The sequence below is a fragment of the Malus sylvestris genome, chromosome 8, assembly GCF_916048215.2.
Source record: "Malus sylvestris chromosome 8, drMalSylv7.2, whole genome shotgun sequence".
Lineage (NCBI taxonomy): Eukaryota > Viridiplantae > Streptophyta > Magnoliopsida > Rosales > Rosaceae > Malus > Malus sylvestris.
Window position 1 is genome coordinate 9,781,591 of NC_062267.1, and position 17,427 is coordinate 9,799,017.

The 17,427-nt window shown below is 36.4% G+C and overlaps 2 protein-coding genes across 6 annotated transcripts; one reads left to right on the forward strand and one right to left on the reverse strand.

The window, feature by feature from the left end:
- Window positions 1-4,307: 4,307 nt before the first annotated feature.
- LOC126633257 (tocopherol cyclase, chloroplastic-like) lies at window positions 4,308-9,042 on the reverse strand. The gene is made up of 10 exons (XM_050303826.1): window positions 8,613-9,042; window positions 8,276-8,520; window positions 7,971-8,050; window positions 7,690-7,766; window positions 7,409-7,578; window positions 7,138-7,235; window positions 6,914-7,021; window positions 6,401-6,517; window positions 6,016-6,165; window positions 4,308-5,114 (listed from the first exon to the last, which is right to left on the reverse strand). The coding sequence occupies exons 1-10, from the start codon at window positions 8,846-8,848 to the stop codon at window positions 4,938-4,940; spliced, it is 1,458 nt and encodes a 485-aa protein (XP_050159783.1). The 5' UTR covers window positions 8,849-9,042; the 3' UTR covers window positions 4,308-4,937.
- A 4,176-nt stretch (window positions 9,043-13,218) lies between these two features.
- On the forward strand, window positions 13,219-14,592 carry LOC126631724 (conserved oligomeric Golgi complex subunit 3-like). Of its 5 annotated transcripts, none has more exons than XR_007626441.1 (5): window positions 13,219-13,509; window positions 13,692-13,729; window positions 13,843-13,905; window positions 14,016-14,115; window positions 14,320-14,592. XR_007626441.1 is itself a non-coding variant. In XM_050301864.1 (4 exons), the coding sequence occupies exons 2-4, from the start codon at window positions 13,871-13,873 to the stop codon at window positions 14,431-14,433; spliced, it is 249 nt and encodes an 82-aa protein (XP_050157821.1). In that variant the 5' UTR covers window positions 13,219-13,509; window positions 13,843-13,870; the 3' UTR covers window positions 14,434-14,592. The 5 variants fall into 5 exon arrangements, 3 of the variants coding, with proteins under 3 accessions (XP_050157821.1, XP_050157819.1, XP_050157820.1); XR_007626440.1 differs by having other exon boundaries at window positions 13,843-13,891; XM_050301864.1 differs by lacking the exon at window positions 13,692-13,729.
- The last annotated feature ends 2,835 nt before the right edge of the window (window positions 14,593-17,427 follow it).

Genomic DNA, 17,427 nt, shown 5'->3' on the forward strand with positions numbered 1-17,427 from the left:
ACGTGTCGCGCTATGATTGGCTTCTGATGTCGACATGTGTCGCGCTGTGATTGGCCTCCTGGTTGGAGGGAAACTCTTCTGAGTCCTTGACGGTATAACGTTGATCGGTGCTCAATAGTTTCGAGATTGGTCAAGTATGGTACAAACATCTTTCATTAATTACTACATATTTTCTACACTCACAATGTTTGCCAGCTCGCTATATAATCAACTTAAATCAGTTAAATCCATCATGCAATGCTTTTGCTTCCAATTTTTTTGTGATAAACTAATAGATAATTGACTAAATAAACATCCTGTAAAGTTTCAATAAAAATTTCCAAGTTTTTCTTACAATTTCCGTGGTTTTTATTCAATTTTTATCGATATCGATAATATCTCGATATTTCCATCGAAATTTCCGTGTTTTTGGACTACCGATATTTCATCGATATTTTAAACCTTACTTGTTAGCAATGCTTCCGAACCCAAATCTCCTTCCTTTGAAAACCACAAAGACAAAGTATATAAGATAGTTATATACATATATTAGATATATATATACACATACACACACACACATATATAAAAGCTCTTTATGCAAAGGGATCTCCATTTTTTTCAAAAAATGGGGACTAGGTGTGGGACCCATTTCATATTGAAACTCAACGATCCAAATTATCTAGTTTATAAGTCTGAATTCATAAATCATCTTTGCAAAAATTCAATTCAATCCAAAATCATTTGCCCATTTAATTATCAAGATAAAATTTCATTATTTCTTATATAACAAAGTATTCGTTAATTTTTTTGAACTTAATTAGATGTCTTAAATATTTCCGATTTGGCTTTTGCAAGGATGATTTATGAGATGCAACTTGAAAAATAAAAGGTTTGGATCTTTAAAATTCGATGTTGTGTGGATCCCACAACTAATCCTCATTTCTCTCTCTCTCTCTCTCTCTCTCTCTCTCTCTCTCTCTCTCTCTCTCTCTCTCTCTCTCTCTCTCTCTCTCTCTCTCTCTCTCTCTCTCTATATATATATATATATATATATATAGACACACACACACTACTTATTTGCTTCATTTTGTTTTTGGAAAGGTTTGAGTTACCAGAAATATCTATGACAGAGTTATTTGAGGTGAAGTTTGGAGATTGAAGAAGAGGGTTCATTTCGGAAGGTTTTGGAATGACCAAGCTAAGGACCACTCTAGTTCGCCTCGTCGATCAACTTTTGTGTCTCTGCGGACAATGCAGCATCTGCGTGTAGTTGTCTGTTAAACATGAAGAAGCTGATCAGCGTCAGAGCATAAACAACCTTCAAAGGCCAAACAAAAGCTACTACTACTGATGAAGCTCCCATCTTAGAGACACAGAGGGGGAGAGAGAGATGTGGATTAAGAAAGAGAGAATTAGAGAATTTATAGATGAAAATGTCTTAACGTACACATACGTTAAGAAGTGTTGTAAGTGTGGTGGTTGGCCCACATGAAGAATTTGAAACTTATAATTGAAATATTAATGTTCGAGTAATGTTACAATTAACACATTTTTATTCATATTATATTTGTAATATCTCTTTAATAGAAGTATGGTCAACCAGCACGCGTGAGTCTCATTTCTATTAGAGATGTAATACAAATATGATAAAGAAAATGTGGTAAGAGCACTAGTATTTTTTATACTGTTCACATGAAGACTTTGAAGCCTGATAATTGAAGTCTTTACTGTTCACACACAGACTTTATAAATAAGGTTTAAGTTTTTTTTTTTTTTTTTTGTCAAAGTAAATAAGGCTAGTTTGCTTTGTAAGTTGTCGGATGATAAACCTCTACATGAGGAGGTGAATTCGCATCATTGTACTATACACAACAAAAATATCAAAACAGAAAGAAAACAGAGTAATATATTGATCCGGTTCCATTTCATTATCTAGCAAATTTTCATCCTCTATTTTACCTATCTATAACACGTTATAAATAAGAAGCTCTAAACCTAACAATTTTTTATTTCCTTCACTGCAAAATATTTCTCATAAGGATTTTATTGTTTCACTTCCTTCTCTTCATCACCTATTTTGTGATCCCTAGCCACCACAATGATGAACTGTTAGTTCCATACCTTCTCTTAGTCCTCATGTTAATAACCGCTTATATTTTTTTTTTCTTATTTAATGCAGCTCCTAACTACTAACCTAGTATTTGTTTATGTTAATTTTATTGCTAACTTGAATGACGCGGTATAATCGCCCACCTGAACTACTAACTTAGTATTTCTGTTAGTGCAATACAATCGCCCTTCTCCCTATTAACTAATAACAATTTTTAATTATGTCTTAATTTAAGTTGACCTCAAACTTGAAGTTTGGAGTGCTTATCATTTTAGCCTTAAGTTTAAAATTGAATTTTGTAAGAATCATAAGTTTTAACATTACATTCCCTTGAAATCCATATTATTGCAAGTTCTTACATGTCTCATTTTCCTTTCAAAAAAGAAAATAAAAAACTTGGCAAAGTTTGATTTTGTCGTCCTTGACATTACTAGAAAGAAATACCTTACGTTGGTTGTAGATGCTAAGATCAATCTTGAATCCTTCTTTTTATCTCCTCCAATCCTCTTTTTTTTTTCTTCTCTCTCCTCTGATTCTTTTTTTCTTTCTCCACTCTCCTATTTCTTACCCTCCTACAACCCTACCTTTTTGGATCTCTTTATCTAGTTTAAGTTGTAAGATTTAGAAACAATTTTAAATCTCATACAAAACAAATTTTTAAGTCTTAAAGAAAATTGTTTTCAAGAGATGTTCTTAATAAATGTTTTGAGAAATGATTAAATTTTTTTAACAGAATACCAAACAAACCCTAATTGTGTTGCATATTCTAGCATTTGTTTTGTGCCGCGGACAATGCCTAATAGTTTTCCCCCTTATCAGTTTACACAAGATTAGACCACGTTTTTAATGAGTTGTTGGTTGCCTATTTTTAGTCATAAGATTAGACCTCTTTAAAATGGCTGATGCGACTGCTGCTTAATTGGTTTTGAAAAAAAGGCTGCAGCTCATGTTTTAGAGAGAAAACAACAACAAAAAAAGGAAAATATGCAGAAGCTTCTGGGTTTTGAAAGAAAAACAAATTGGTGTGTATTGGATTGTCTGTCAGAAACCTGTAGGCCTTTTTTTTTCTTTATTTATTATTATTATTATTATTATTATTATTATTATTATTATTATTATTATTATTTTATAGCATGTGGTTATAAGCAAAGTTCTAAAAGATACTAGGCACTAGTCGGGCAACTAGCTGGAGCCTAGTGCTTAGGCAGCTAGGCGGACAAGACGGATTTAAGTAAATCTATTATATTTCGTGTATATAAGTGTCTGCTTATACTTAAAATATATATAATTTCAATATAAACTACAAAATAGAATGATAGCTATATTAGGAAGTATTGAAACATAATGAAAACATGGGGAACATGCATAAAATGTGTATTCATTTAAGTATTCAACAAGTCTTACAATTTATTGAAAAATAAAATAAAATACAAAATGAAAGTTATCTATTTTCTGTTTAAGTGAGTCGCAACTTATGCAGGTGCCTAGGCCGGTCTAGGTGGTCTAGGCGCATTTTCTTAATTTTCAAACACCTAGACATTAATCAGGGTAGCGACCAACCGTCTAGCGCCTAGGCAGAGATTTTTAGAACAGTGGTTTTAAGAGAAAATAATATTTTTCATGATGTTTTCATTTAAAGCTTTAATTGGAAATCAATTATGGAAATGTGTCTAGTGATTTTCGTAATTGATTCATAAATCATTTCATCATATATTCATTTTGCATGATCGCGTTAGCATCGTATAAAGTTTGAGATAAAATAATTGATGGATCGCGTTAGTGTCGTGCCACTTTTATTCGAAGACTGATCGTGTTAGTTGTGCCACTTCCAATCAAAGGTTGAAGAGAGACTGAGTAGCAAAGCATGGAAATAAAACTGCCTACTAGTATATGTGTTTGGTTAATGAGCTTTATAAGTCTTTTTGTAATCATTTTTTATGTTTTTCTTGGCTTTGGAACCTGAAGATTTTTCCAATGATGGGTTTTGCCTCGTTATATCCTACGTGCATATTTTGTTCATCTTTTTAACTGCTTATATGTATGATAGTTTGGTATGTGATGTGTATGTAAAAATTTAATTGAATTTGATTTGAGTTTTTAAGTTGGAATCTATTCACCCCGTCTAGATTATGTGTATCATAGAACTTTCATGAACAAAAATTTGTAATTAGTTTGGAGCAAAAAGAAATATATGTATAAGTGTAGGTCGTAGTAGTACTCTTTTCAAATCTCAAGTGAGAAGTTACTTATACTAGGTAAATTATAGTAATTGTATCTCAAACGAATAACGCATTGTTTGAGAAATGGGCCTGATTTGAGGGCATGCATGAACATATACTTGTTAATCAGATAATGTTTCCTTGTAGTACCATACCACCTGCCCCATCCTCCCAAAGAAATTTCAAATGCAAACTCTAATGCATGTACTCGTCCCTAACCACCTGATACAATTTATACAGATTTGGTAACAACACGCGACGAATAGGCCGGCCGCTACAACAAGTGACACAAGGCCGCTCGCGACACGTACCAATACAGCTACAAAGGCTACCACTAGCTTATGATGAGCGAGTGAGAGCAGCATCAAGAGCACATTATTTCAAAACCAAGAGTTAGTTCCTTGGAGGTTTGAACCAAAGATTTATAAACTTAGGATAACCATTAACCAACATTGGTTTCGTTCCTTAGGAACTGAAAATGTGTAGAAACCGACACGATCTCATTGTTATGACTCCGAACTGGGTTTCAAAAATGTTAAGCTCATCTGCAGGGTTGTTTTCACTCTTCTGATGGAAAAAGACAACGGTGAACAAGTCTGAACGTCAACAAAGCACCGTTCAATGGGCTACAGACCAGCGGGTTTGAATAATGGAACCAGATCGTACATCCCTTCCACATCAACGGGAACTCTGAGAGCCCGGCTAAGGTGCTCGGGTGTAGTAGCTTTGACCTTCCAAGTACTGAACCATGGTCCTCCTCCAACTTCTACTGCAGCCATGTTACTTGTAACATCCAATATCACCTACAAAATAGACAAAATCAAAAGGCTCATCCAATCATTAACATTTATATCAAACTACAGTATCATGTAAGCCAGAAACATAATTATTGTGAGAAAAAAAAGGGTGCGGCAAAAATTTTATCACATAAACATAGCAGTCGTTGGACTCATGAACCATCCCCAACCCCATAGTCACATTGACAAATAAATTCCCATAACAGAACCAATAGATCAATTGAGACAATTTCCCATCACATCGTCCAATAATCCAGGCTAACTTTAGCATGCATTTTTTACTAAAAATCGGCACAAGTCCTTCCAATGGGAAAGAGTGATAGAAGAAAGTGTGACTGTTTGGCCAAAGGATATTCAATCCTAACTACAATGAAATGATTAACTAATCCATGGTCACTGGTTATGGCTTGTTTAATGTTCTTTAATTTTCTTGTTTAATCTATATGAAAAGTTGGAAGAGCAAATGGTTACCTAATGATGGGTGTTATGACTCGGTCTATGAAGAATACTCGTGCCGTGCCTGCTTAAAAGATTTTGGGCTCGTGTTGGGCATAGAAGCCCTTTCAGCTAAAAATTTATATGTTCTAACTCAGGTCATCAAGAAAACTGTTGCTTATTATCCATGTCTTGTCCAGAGTGGCAAACCAGGGAAATAAGTGTGTTATAAATGGTCTATTAGCATAGTTTTCGTTTCCCACGGCAAACTAAAATAAAATTCCGAGCTTTTACTGACAAAAAAAAAAAATGCAAATGTCAAATAACTAGTCATTTTAGAGTTGTATGGCCTGTCAAAAACATATTGCAAGCCTAGGACACAGAAAAGAAAAGAGTAATTGAAGAAAAGGAGAGTGAGACCAATAAATACACGTGTATATAATATGTATGTATATGAGTGAAAACTGTGTACCTTCCCCTTGTTACCATCATATCTTCGTTCCCACATTTTTAATTTTAGATCACCGAAGCAAGAATCTTTACAAGCTGGAGCAAGTCCAGCTTCTGATGTTGGAGCACGCAAAGTTGTACCAGGATCCTCTGTTGTTGCCTCTAATTCAACCTGCTCATTAACAAGAAAAGTGTGTTGGGTGACTACAACGATTTTCACTAATATTATCAAAAAGGCTAGAACCAGATTGAACCTTCTGTTAGTGTTATGGTAGAGATTTCATTTCCACTAATATTACCAAAATATTAAAGACCACCCACCACTTAATACAGCTATAGAGATTTCATTTCCAGGTGTATACTATCACATCTGAGGCAGGGGCAAGATGAAAGAGACGTTCAATTACCATGTGTGTTTCATTCTCTGCAGTAATTGACCAGTAACCCCAAGGAGCAATTTCCCAACTAACAACACCATTCCATGGTACAAATTCATAAAACTTTCCACCAAAGTGAACTCCGATCTGCATCATAAATGCATGAACATATTAAAGGGGTAAAAATGCAGGTACTATTTGTTAGCAATAAAGGACAAGGTTAGCTCCAATTTGGAAATTTCATGGATATATCCAATTCTTAATTTATCATGAACAATTGTCGAATGCAAAGAAAGACGAGACTTTATTTCATCTTCATCCATTTTCCTTATAGCATGTTTAATGAAGAAATTTTAGAGAGACCAGCAAAAACATAACACGATCCTGAATGGCAAAGAAACTGCACAACCCTTACTTACCCCTCCTCTATGAATCTCATTTAAAATTTCCTCTCAAAGATAACTTAGCAAAATATAAAGTGAGCAGAAGCAAACTGGGGAAAGCAAAGCAACATTTTCAGAGCAATCTCCACTGGAAAAGTACCAAAGCAGCGTTTTCAAAAGATTCTGTTAATCCAGGTAGTTGCCTCAAACCACCGCCTGATGTCAGAGCAACTTCTCCAGTAGCGCCTTCAAAAACATTACACTGAACCTGCAGTGTGGCATCAATCCATCCAAATAAATCAGTGGATGCCAAACCAATAGTACAATGAAGAATGAGCTTAACCTTTACTATAATACGATAGTGACGAATGGATAAAAGCCTACCCAGAACCATTTTCTTGGGAATGCTCCACCCCAATTCTTTTCAGAATAAGAAGGGGCATTTTCAAACTCAAATCTTTCACCGTCCCACTCTATCCAACCTGAGATTTAACGAAACATGAGACAATGCACTGAAAAGTGCATAAAGGTTTCTGAAAAGAGAAAATTTTGGAGTATCAGATATTCAAAAGAAAGAAACACATGATTGTCCAAAATAAAATAGCTAAATGGTACAGGAAATATTTGCGAGGAGTTAAAGGAGATAAGCAAATGCCTGTTGACAATCCACCAGACATGCATATTTGCCAATGGGGTTCAAATACAGGAAAAGCTGCTAACCAGCCTGCAGTAGACTTCTGCTTAGACCCAACATCACCCCATCCATAAATTGGGCGGGTACTGTATTCCCAGCGAGCAGTTGGCACAGTTTCTACATAATCAGACCTGACATGAACAAGATTGTACATCAAAGTTCTTATAAACTCTATGGGTACGGGGGGCAATCCATATTTGCACAGGTCAAATGAAAAAAAATAAGAACAAGGAGAGGCGTACCTGCCATCATCACGAATGGAACCTTGATGCCAAAGTGGGGTGACTTGAAAACCTTCTGTCACTCTACTATCGAATTCCTATACAATATATCCCACAAATGTGGGGAAATATTAAAAGAAGTACACATTAATGAAAACAAGTATTTTCTGTTGCAGCCTAACATAATTCTCTCAAAATGACAATTGCAAAAACGACGTACTTAATTAGAAACTAAGTGGTCATCTAGAAGAATAATGAATATAAACCGAAAACAAAATAAGGTTCAAATATAGTATATTAACCTTCGGAAGAACCTCATTGTTCGGAGGCTTTGATTGTTTTTCTGCTATAAAAGTGTTCCCCAACATAAGCTCATCCCTGCCTATGCACTAAAAACATTAACAACCAGCATACTTAAGGTGGATACATGAAGAATCCTAATATAATACAGAAGTCGAAAACACGAAACTTAGGACTCGGACACCCAAAAGATAAACAGCATTTCTTTCATCAGATAACAACACATCGTCCCGAAAAGTTTTGAAATTTGAAATTCTTCAGCAACAACAACTTGAGCAACATTTAAAACAGAAAAAAAAGCTCTTACTTCCCCAAAAGTTCTGAGATTCTTCAGAGTACTGGCAAATGTACTTGTCGTAGGCACCCAGAATTTGAGCACCGACCCCGGTCGACCTTGGCCCGTTCTGAACCAATTCTAACGCCGTCAGTGGCTTGCGGAACGCAGGATTCTCAACGGAGTACATGAAGCAGAAGCTCTGCCTCCGCTCCGGAATCGCAACCTTGAAGTACCATCCTTCAAAGAATTTCCGGCTCGTTCCATCGAAATGGTACCTAATTACACAATTAATCACCAAAAAAATCACCCAATTGAGAAATTAAATCGCGAAAAATGTCAAGAAATTAAGCTCAATGCACATACATACCCGCTGTGAGGAGTTCGAAGGTCTCGATTCCGAGGGGTGGGGACGTAGACGGAGCTCGCGGCCGCTTTGTCCTGAGCTGTGGAGGAGGGAACAGTGGAAGTGGTTCGAAACCCTAGCTTCAGAGTCCTCAAGGAGCTGCGTTTTGAAGAGTGAGAGAGGAGAGGGTTTCTGGTTCGGAAGCTCAAGCTTGGAGAGAAATGGTGGTGATCGTGCAGTGAAGAGAGGCTTGACTCCATTGCTATACAGGGATGGAAGTTGAAGAGAGAGAAAGAGAGGAGATGATAAGACCTCAGTGGTCCAATCCCTAATTCGACCTTAACCTGCAAGCTAGATCAGAAATGGCGATGGAAGGAAGGAAGAAGGCAGTGGAGAGAACCTCCTATTTTTTGTAATAATATTTTTATATTCAAATAACCGTTGGCCATACACTCACCACATTGGCGCCTTTATACGACCCAAACATCCAGATACTGCCAAATGGATGGTGTGACTTCAACTACCCAACGGACCCAATATTTATTGTCCGAGATGGGACAGTCAACCACCCAAGCCCGGGAAGTTAATTCCGGATCTGGGACTAGATATGATAGCAGCCCAATAGCTGAAGAATACCACTCGGGTATTCTGCTTCGTGTTCTCCTGTGGACTGGATTCTTTCTGGTAAAAGGGGGAAACAAAAGAAAAATACCACTATTAGCTGGAAAATAATAGATCTGTGATGGCTCAACAAAGCGTGGAAGACCTGGCGGTGCAGTTGGAGAGGGGGGGGGGGGGGGGCCATGGAGTTGACAAGTATGGAGCACGCCATTAAGCTGGTTGGGGCTGTACTAATAGATCAACCACTTAACAAGTGGTGTTTTTGGGTGGGGAGTAGGGGTGGGCGCGGTTCGGTTTGGTGCGGTTTTGAGTGAAACCAAAACCAAAACTGCAAGTTTTTGCGGTTTGGTTCGGTGCGGTTTTGAAGCCAAAACTAAAATGAAACCAAACCGTTTGGTTCGGTTCGGTGCGGTTTCAAACGGTTTCGGTTTGGTTTTTAAGAAAAAATGTACAATTTGCAATTTAACATATTAAAAAGCATTTCCCAATAGTAATAGGAAAATGACATTTGTTATGTAAACAATTAGCATGTTGCATGTAGTTGTGATATTAAAACATGTTTGTGCAACAAAAAGGTGTCCCTTACAATATTTTTCATAAAACAAGTTGAATAAATTTGAATTCATTAAACGTGAGCGAAATTTTCATACTAGAATATGTGATATCATGCTTCAAATGAGTGGCTTTTAGTAGATTATTGTTCGACTTTTGATAACAAGATTAGTCCACCCTTGTACATATATGTGTGTGTGATGGTATAAAATAACAAAGGTCCTTCAAGTTAATGAACAAAAGAAGGTGATGAATGATGATATTCTAATGTGGTTGAGTCCATACTAAGTGTATGGATTTTAACAAACGACCAATTAAAACATGAAATCTAATATGGACATTTAATTAAATGTTTATTAATATTTGCGGTGTGGTTCGGTTTCGGTGCGGTTTTCAAAAGCCAAAACCGAAACCAAACCGTTTTCTATGTTGCGGTTTGGTTTCGAAACCGAAACCGTTTCAAAACCGCAAAACCAAACCGTTCGGTACGGTTCGATTTGGTTCGTGTTTCGGTTTCGGTTTTCGGTTCTAAGTGCCCACCCCTAGTGGGGAGGGGGGGGGAGTGGGGTTGTGGGAGGAGGGTAGGGAACATCCTAAAGAGTGCCAGGAAGGACATGAGTGTGGTCCAAATCAATTGGGTGAAGGAGAATATCTACATTATTATGGTGAGGGATGAGGAGGTGGCATCCTGAATCATAAACTTGGTACTATGAGCTGTGATGAAACAAAATTTCTCGGTAAGAGCGTGGCCATCTAATCTCTCTCTAGAGGAAATCCTTCTTCACCTGGTTCCATTCTGGACACATATGAGAGGAGTACCGCTGAATCTCGGAACGATAGATAACGTGGAAAAGCTGGCTGGAGAAGCTGGGGAATTCCTCGAGTTGGAAGATGTTGCGTTGGCAAGAGGTTTCCTTAGGGTCAAAATCTTGATTGATACCAGAAACCCTATGGCAGCAGGCTGCTGGTTAGCCAAGGGCGGGGACAAGGATTCGTGGGTGGAGTTCAGTTATGAAAAGCTGCAGGATTTCTGTTACAAATGCGGAAGAATCAGACATGCTATGAATGAATGTTCTTTTAAAATAAACAGGAGTGATGTAGCTGCCTGTGAAGACTGGACCAGAGCAAAAATGGTCCGTGATTTTTAAGAAGCCATTTGGTGCAACCTATTTTGATGGGAGATAGCCAGCAAGCTGGGATGAGTCGTGCAAGTCGTAAAACCCCACCTATTATGAGAAGATTACACATGAGCGGGGATACGAGTGAGGAAAGTGGGCATGATGGAGAGGGGTCACATCTATTGCAGGAAGGCAAAAAGAAGGCGGATCAGGATCCTCTCCTGAGCAGATGGAGAGGATCCTCCTGATCAGGTCCATCGGACCGTTCATTTTTTATCCAACGGTTACAAACAGGAGATCCTCTAAAAATTATAATAATCATAACCGTTGGATAAAAATGAACGGCCCGATGTCCTTGGTCAGGAGGATCCTCTCCATCTGCTCAGGAGAGAATCCTGATCCAAAGAAGGCCATCACCTAAGGGATGTGTCAGGGTAGGGTTCTGGAGGTACAATTGCCAGGTATGAGAACATTAATTCCCCTCTAGGGACTACTGAGACCTCGAATATGGGTGGTCCTAACCAACTAGTTGTGGGCCGCGATTTAAATAGGAAACAAAGGTGGAAACTGGATGGGCCTACTCTAGGGGCAAAAAAAGGGGGCATCAGAATAGACGAATTAAGCGAAAGCGGGCCTTCATGAGAAGGGCCATAATTCATACAGGCTAGCTAGGCCTGGAAAACGGGTCGTGTCAGTCGTGTTCGTGTCGTTTTCGTGTAACACCTGTTATCTTAACGGGTCGTGTCGTGTCACACCTGTTATCTTAACGGGTTCTTAACAGGTCGGGTCACTTGTTATGACCCGTTAAGAAAAATATTTTTTTTCTTCTTAAATTTTCACATACCACACATTGTCACATAAATATTATTTCAAAACATTAAAACACATTTGTCATTTAAGTACTACATCTACACTCGAAAATAAGAGCCTCATAAAAAATACATCCATACACTACTAATCTATTACAAATATTAAATGTGCAAGGATATGCAAAATGAAAGCGTTTTTGTTTTCAAGGTTGTGAAGTCTTTCTCAAAAGTTTAAACTTTGCCAATGGAACTCAAAGCTTAATGAAAGTGATCCACTAGAGTGTTTATTCGTACTTTCATTAAGTATAACATAAGATTTTGTGGTATCCACTAGTGTAAATATTTTACATTGAAGATCGAATTCATTCATTGTATTCATATAGGGTCAAGGAGTGTAGTTGTAAAAAATCATCAAAATCGGAGTTAAAATAACCGTTAAATCGTAATTTTTCGTTTATAACCGTCGAAAAGTTCTATCCCGTTACTTAATCTTTAAATGTTTTTTTTTTGCAATTTTTGGCGTATGCGATCTCGAAGCATATACAAACAAGTATGACGGTTAGATCGTTGAAACTAGTTTCGTAGAATGCGTATCTCATCAAAACAATAGATTCACTAACACTTAAGAGTTTATTCTTACTTTCATTAAGTATAACATAAGATTTTGTGGTACCCATTAGTGTAAATATTTTAAATTGAAGATCGAATTCATTCATTGTATTCATATAGGGTCAAGGAGTGTAGCTGTAAAAAATCATCAAAATCGGAGTTTAAATAACCGTTAAATCGTGATTTTTCGTTTATAACTGTCGAAAAGTTTTGTCTCGTTACTTGATCTCTGAATGTTTGTTTTTTGCAATTTTTGGCATATACAATCTTGAAGTATATACAAACATGTTTAACGGTTAGATCGTTGAAACTAGTTTCGTAGAATGCGTATCCCATCAAAACAATAGATTCACTAACACGTAAAGATTTTATTCATACTTTCATCAAGTATAACATAAGATTTTGTGGTATCCACTAGTGTAAATATTTTAAATTGAAGATCGAATTCATTCATTGTATTTATATAGGTCAAGGAGTGTAGTTGTAAAAAATCATCAAAATTGGAGTTAAAATAACCGTTAAATCGTGATTTTTCGTTTATAACCGTCGAAAAGTTTTTTCCTTTTACTTGATCTCTGAATGTTTGTTTTTTGCAATTTTTGGCATATGTGATCTCAAAGCATATACAAATAAGTTTGACGGTTGGATCGTTGAAACTAGGGGTGGGCAAACGAGTAAAGGAACCGCGGGTCGGGGCGGGTAATGGCGATTCGGGGCGGGTAAGGGCCGGGTCCTATTTTTAAAAAAGAGAAACAAGGCAGGCCGGGGCGGGCCTTTGTGATTTTCGGTTCGGGCCGATTCTTGGAGTATAGGAACCGAGGGTACCCGGACCGACCCGTTTGCAATTAAAATGGACGGACCAGATTGATGAATAAGCTACCATATCTAATCTGAACCGTTAGTTTTAGTTTTACCCTAAGTTCTCTATCCGTCTCTCTCATCTCGACTCTCACTCTTTCACTCTCAAACTCTCAGTTAGTCCCTCGATAGTTCCCTTCCCTTGACTACTCCGATCGTCCTCCCCCTCACCAACCGTCGATTCTCCTCGGCGAAGACAACGACACCACCACCCATCATCCTTCTCGCCATCACCCCTGCAGTCGATTCTCTCATCTTCGACAGCAACCCTCGCCGTTGTGACCGCCATCACCCCATCACCCCATCATCGTCGTCGAGAACACTGGTACCAGCCATCATCCTTCTAAAATTTAGGTAATTTTGAATTAGGGTTTTGTTATTAATTTGAAATTTTGAATTTTGGGTGTAGGGTTTTTAAATTGGAATTTGAGATTTTAGGGTTTTTTTTTTTTTTTTTCCGAATTCTGATGCCTATGCATAACATGTTGTTGTATATGTGTATATATATACATGTGTGTGTTTGTGTGTTTATGCAGAATCCAGTGTTTACCTGCTCAAATTTCGACAATTGCAGGTATGATTTGCAAGAACGTTGATTAGATGAATAGTATAGAATGGAGATTGTCTTCTAGTAAGATTAGTTTTGACCTCTCCTTCAGTAATATATAGTTTACTTGTTTTGGACAGTCTCGAGCCTTGGGAATGATTCGTTCTCATGTACTTTCAGTTCTCAAAGGTGCTTCTTCTCAAGTAATGTTACCTTATTGAATTGAGTTACCATTAACACATTGTAGTAGACTTCAGTCTTAATATGCGTTACTGTATATTACCTAGCTTTGAATTATGGCCACTGTCATCAGGTACAGGCAGCTATCCGGGGCATGTGGCAATAACGCATCTGTTTCTGAGGGTGTAGAAGCATCTGTTATATATGTCCGTTTCAAGGCAGCAGCAAGTGAGGTAACATTGATGATTATATTGAATTAGTTAAAATTTGATTAAAGCATTTAACCAGCCAGGGTGTGAAAAGCTGAAAGCAAGATGTGTCTAAAAAGCATTTTTAGTTCTATCCAATTATTTGAAGCGGGCATGCAATTTTCTACATTAAGTTTTTAACTTCACACTCGTTTAAGTGTTGATGTCTAACAAATAGAATCTCTGCAGCTTAAGCCAGTGCTGGAGGAAATTGAAAGCAAAGCATCAAGGAAAGAATATACTCAGATCCTTACAGAATGCCACAAACTATATTGTGAACAGAGACTTTCCTTGGTGAGCTGATGAATTTTTTATTTATATTTGAAAAGGATCAGTAGTTGTTTACCATATTTGATAAGGATCATTAGTTGTTTTTCCGAATTCTGATGCCTCTGCATAACGATACAATGTTATTTTAGATGTATTGAATTTGTGCAACTGTAATCTGTGCTATTTTTTTTTCAATCTGTGCACTCCAAATACAAACTGCAAACTGCATTCTGTGAAATATGTTCTGTGCAAACTGCAATCTGTTCTGTGCAGCAATATGTGCAATTTTTTTTCAAATTGCAATTTGTGATTTTTTCCAAACTGGAATCTGTCCAGTTTTTTCAAACTCCAATTTGTGCAATCTGTGCAATTTTTTTCAAACTGCTATCTGTGCAGTTTTTTCAAACTGCAATCTGTGCAACAAATATTTTGAAACTGCAATCTGTGCAGCAAATATTTTTAAACAGCAAAAAAAAAAAAAGGACCCATGTACCAGGACCGAACTGGCCCGTTTCAACTGGGCCGAGTAAGGTCTAGTTCCTATTTTCAGAATTGTAATGCCCGGCCCGGCCCGCCCCGTCTCCTTTAATTCCAGGTCCAGTCCGGTCCCTTCAAAAATAGGCCAGGCCCGACCCGTGCCCAGCCCTAGTTGAAACTAGTTTCGCAAAATGTGTATCTCATCAAAACAATATATTCACTAACATTTAAGAGTTTATTAATATTTTCATTAAGTATAACATAAGATTTTGTGGTATTCACTAGTGTAAATATTTTAAATTGAAGATCGAATTCATTCATTGTATTCATATAGGGTCAAGGAGTCTAGCTGTAAAAAATTATCAAAATCGGAGTTAAAATAACCGTAAAATCGTGATTTTTCGTTTATAACCGTCGAAACGTTTTGTCCTGTTACTTGATCTCTGAATGTTTGTTTTTTTCAATTTTTGGCGTATGCGATCTCGAAATATATACAAACATGTTTGACAGTTGGATCGTTGAAACTAGTTTCATAGAATGCGTATCCCATCAAAACAATAGATTCACTAACACTTAAGAGTTTATTCATACTTTCATCAAGTATAACATAAGATTTTTGTGGAATCCACTAGTGTAAATATTTTAAATTGAAGATCGAATTTATTCATTGTATTCATATAGGGTCAAGGAGTGTAGATGTAAAAAATCATCAAAATCGGAGTTAAAATAACCGTTAAATCGTGATTTTTCGTTTATTACCGTCGAAAAGTTTTGTCTCGTTACTTGATCTCTGAATGTTTGTTTTTTGCAATATTTGGCGTATGCGATCTCGAAGCATAGACAAACAAGTTTGACGGTTGGATCGTTGAAACTAGTTTCGCAAAATACATATCTCATCAAAACAATAAATTCAATAACACTTAAGAGTTTATTCATATTTTCATTAAGTATAACATAAGATTTTGTGGTATCCACTAGTGTAAATATTTTAAATCGAAGATCGAATTCATTCATTGTATTCATATAGGGTCAAGGAGTGTAGCTGTAAAAAATTATCAAAATTGTAGTTAAAATAACCGTTAAATCGTGATTTTTCGTTTATAACCGTCGAAAAGTTTTGTCTCATTACTTGATCTCTGAATGTTTGTTTTTTGCAATTTTGGGCGTATGCGTTCTCGAAGTATATACAAACATGTTTGACGGTTGGATCGTTGAAACTAGTTTCGTAGAATGCGTATCCCATCAAAATAATAGATTCACTAACACTTTATTCATACTTTCATCAAGTATAACATAAGATTTTGTGGTATCCCCTAGTGTAAATATTTCAAATTGAAGATCGAATTCATTCATTGTATTCATATAGGATCAAGGAGTGTAGCTGTAAAAAATCATCAAAATCGGAGTTAAAATAACCGTTAAATCGTGATTTTTCGTTTATAACCGTTGAAATGTTTTGTCTCGTTACTTGATCTGTGAATGTTTGTTTTTTTTCAATTTTTGGCGTATGCGATCTCAAAGTATATACAAACATGTTTGATGGTTGGATCGTTGAAACTAGTTTCGTAGAATGCGTATCCCATCAAAATAATAGATTCACTAACACTTAAGAGTTTATTCCTACTTTCAACAAATATAACATAAGATTTTGTGGTATCCCCTATTGTAAATATTTTAAATCGAAGATCAAATTCATTCATTGTATTCATATAGGGTCAAGGAGTGTAGCTGTAAAAAATCATCAAAATCGGAGTTAAAATAACCGTTAAATCGTGATTTTTCGTTTATAACCGTCGAAACGTTTTGTCCCGTTACTTGATCTGTGAATGTTTGTTTTTTGTAATTTTTTGCTGATACGATCTCGAAGCATATACAAACAAGTTTGACGGTTGGATCGTTGAAATTAGTTTCGTATAATTCGTATCCCATGAAGTTCAATGGTGTGTGTGTGTATATATATATTTATTTATTTATTAAGTAGATTTAAATCTATTTATTTTGTATGTATAATTATTATAGTTTTTAGTGGTATAAAATTTAATATATATATATATATATATATATATAACTATTATAGTTAATAATTTGGGGGTATAATTATTATAGTATATATAATTATTATAATTATTATAGTTAATTATATATATATATATATAATTATTATAGTTTTTAGGGGTATAAAATTGTTAAATTAATATATATAATTATGATAGTATTTTTTTAGGATTATAAATTATTAAATTAATATTCTGCTTATCGTATATCGTGTTACCCACGTGTATACCCGAACCAACCCGTTATCTTAACAGGTGCTTATCGGGTTACTCGATAACGACCCGTTTCGTTATCGTGTCGACCCGAACACGTGTTAATTTCGTGTCGTGTCGTGTCGGGTTATCGGGTCGTGTCAGGAATTGCCAGGCCTAAGGCTAGCCCAAATGATTCCATATCTGGACCAGGCCCCATGCGGAAACCAGATGATGGTGCCATGGGTATCCGGGCCCAACCCCAACAAAACATAGTTAATACCTAGTTACACCCAAGACAGAA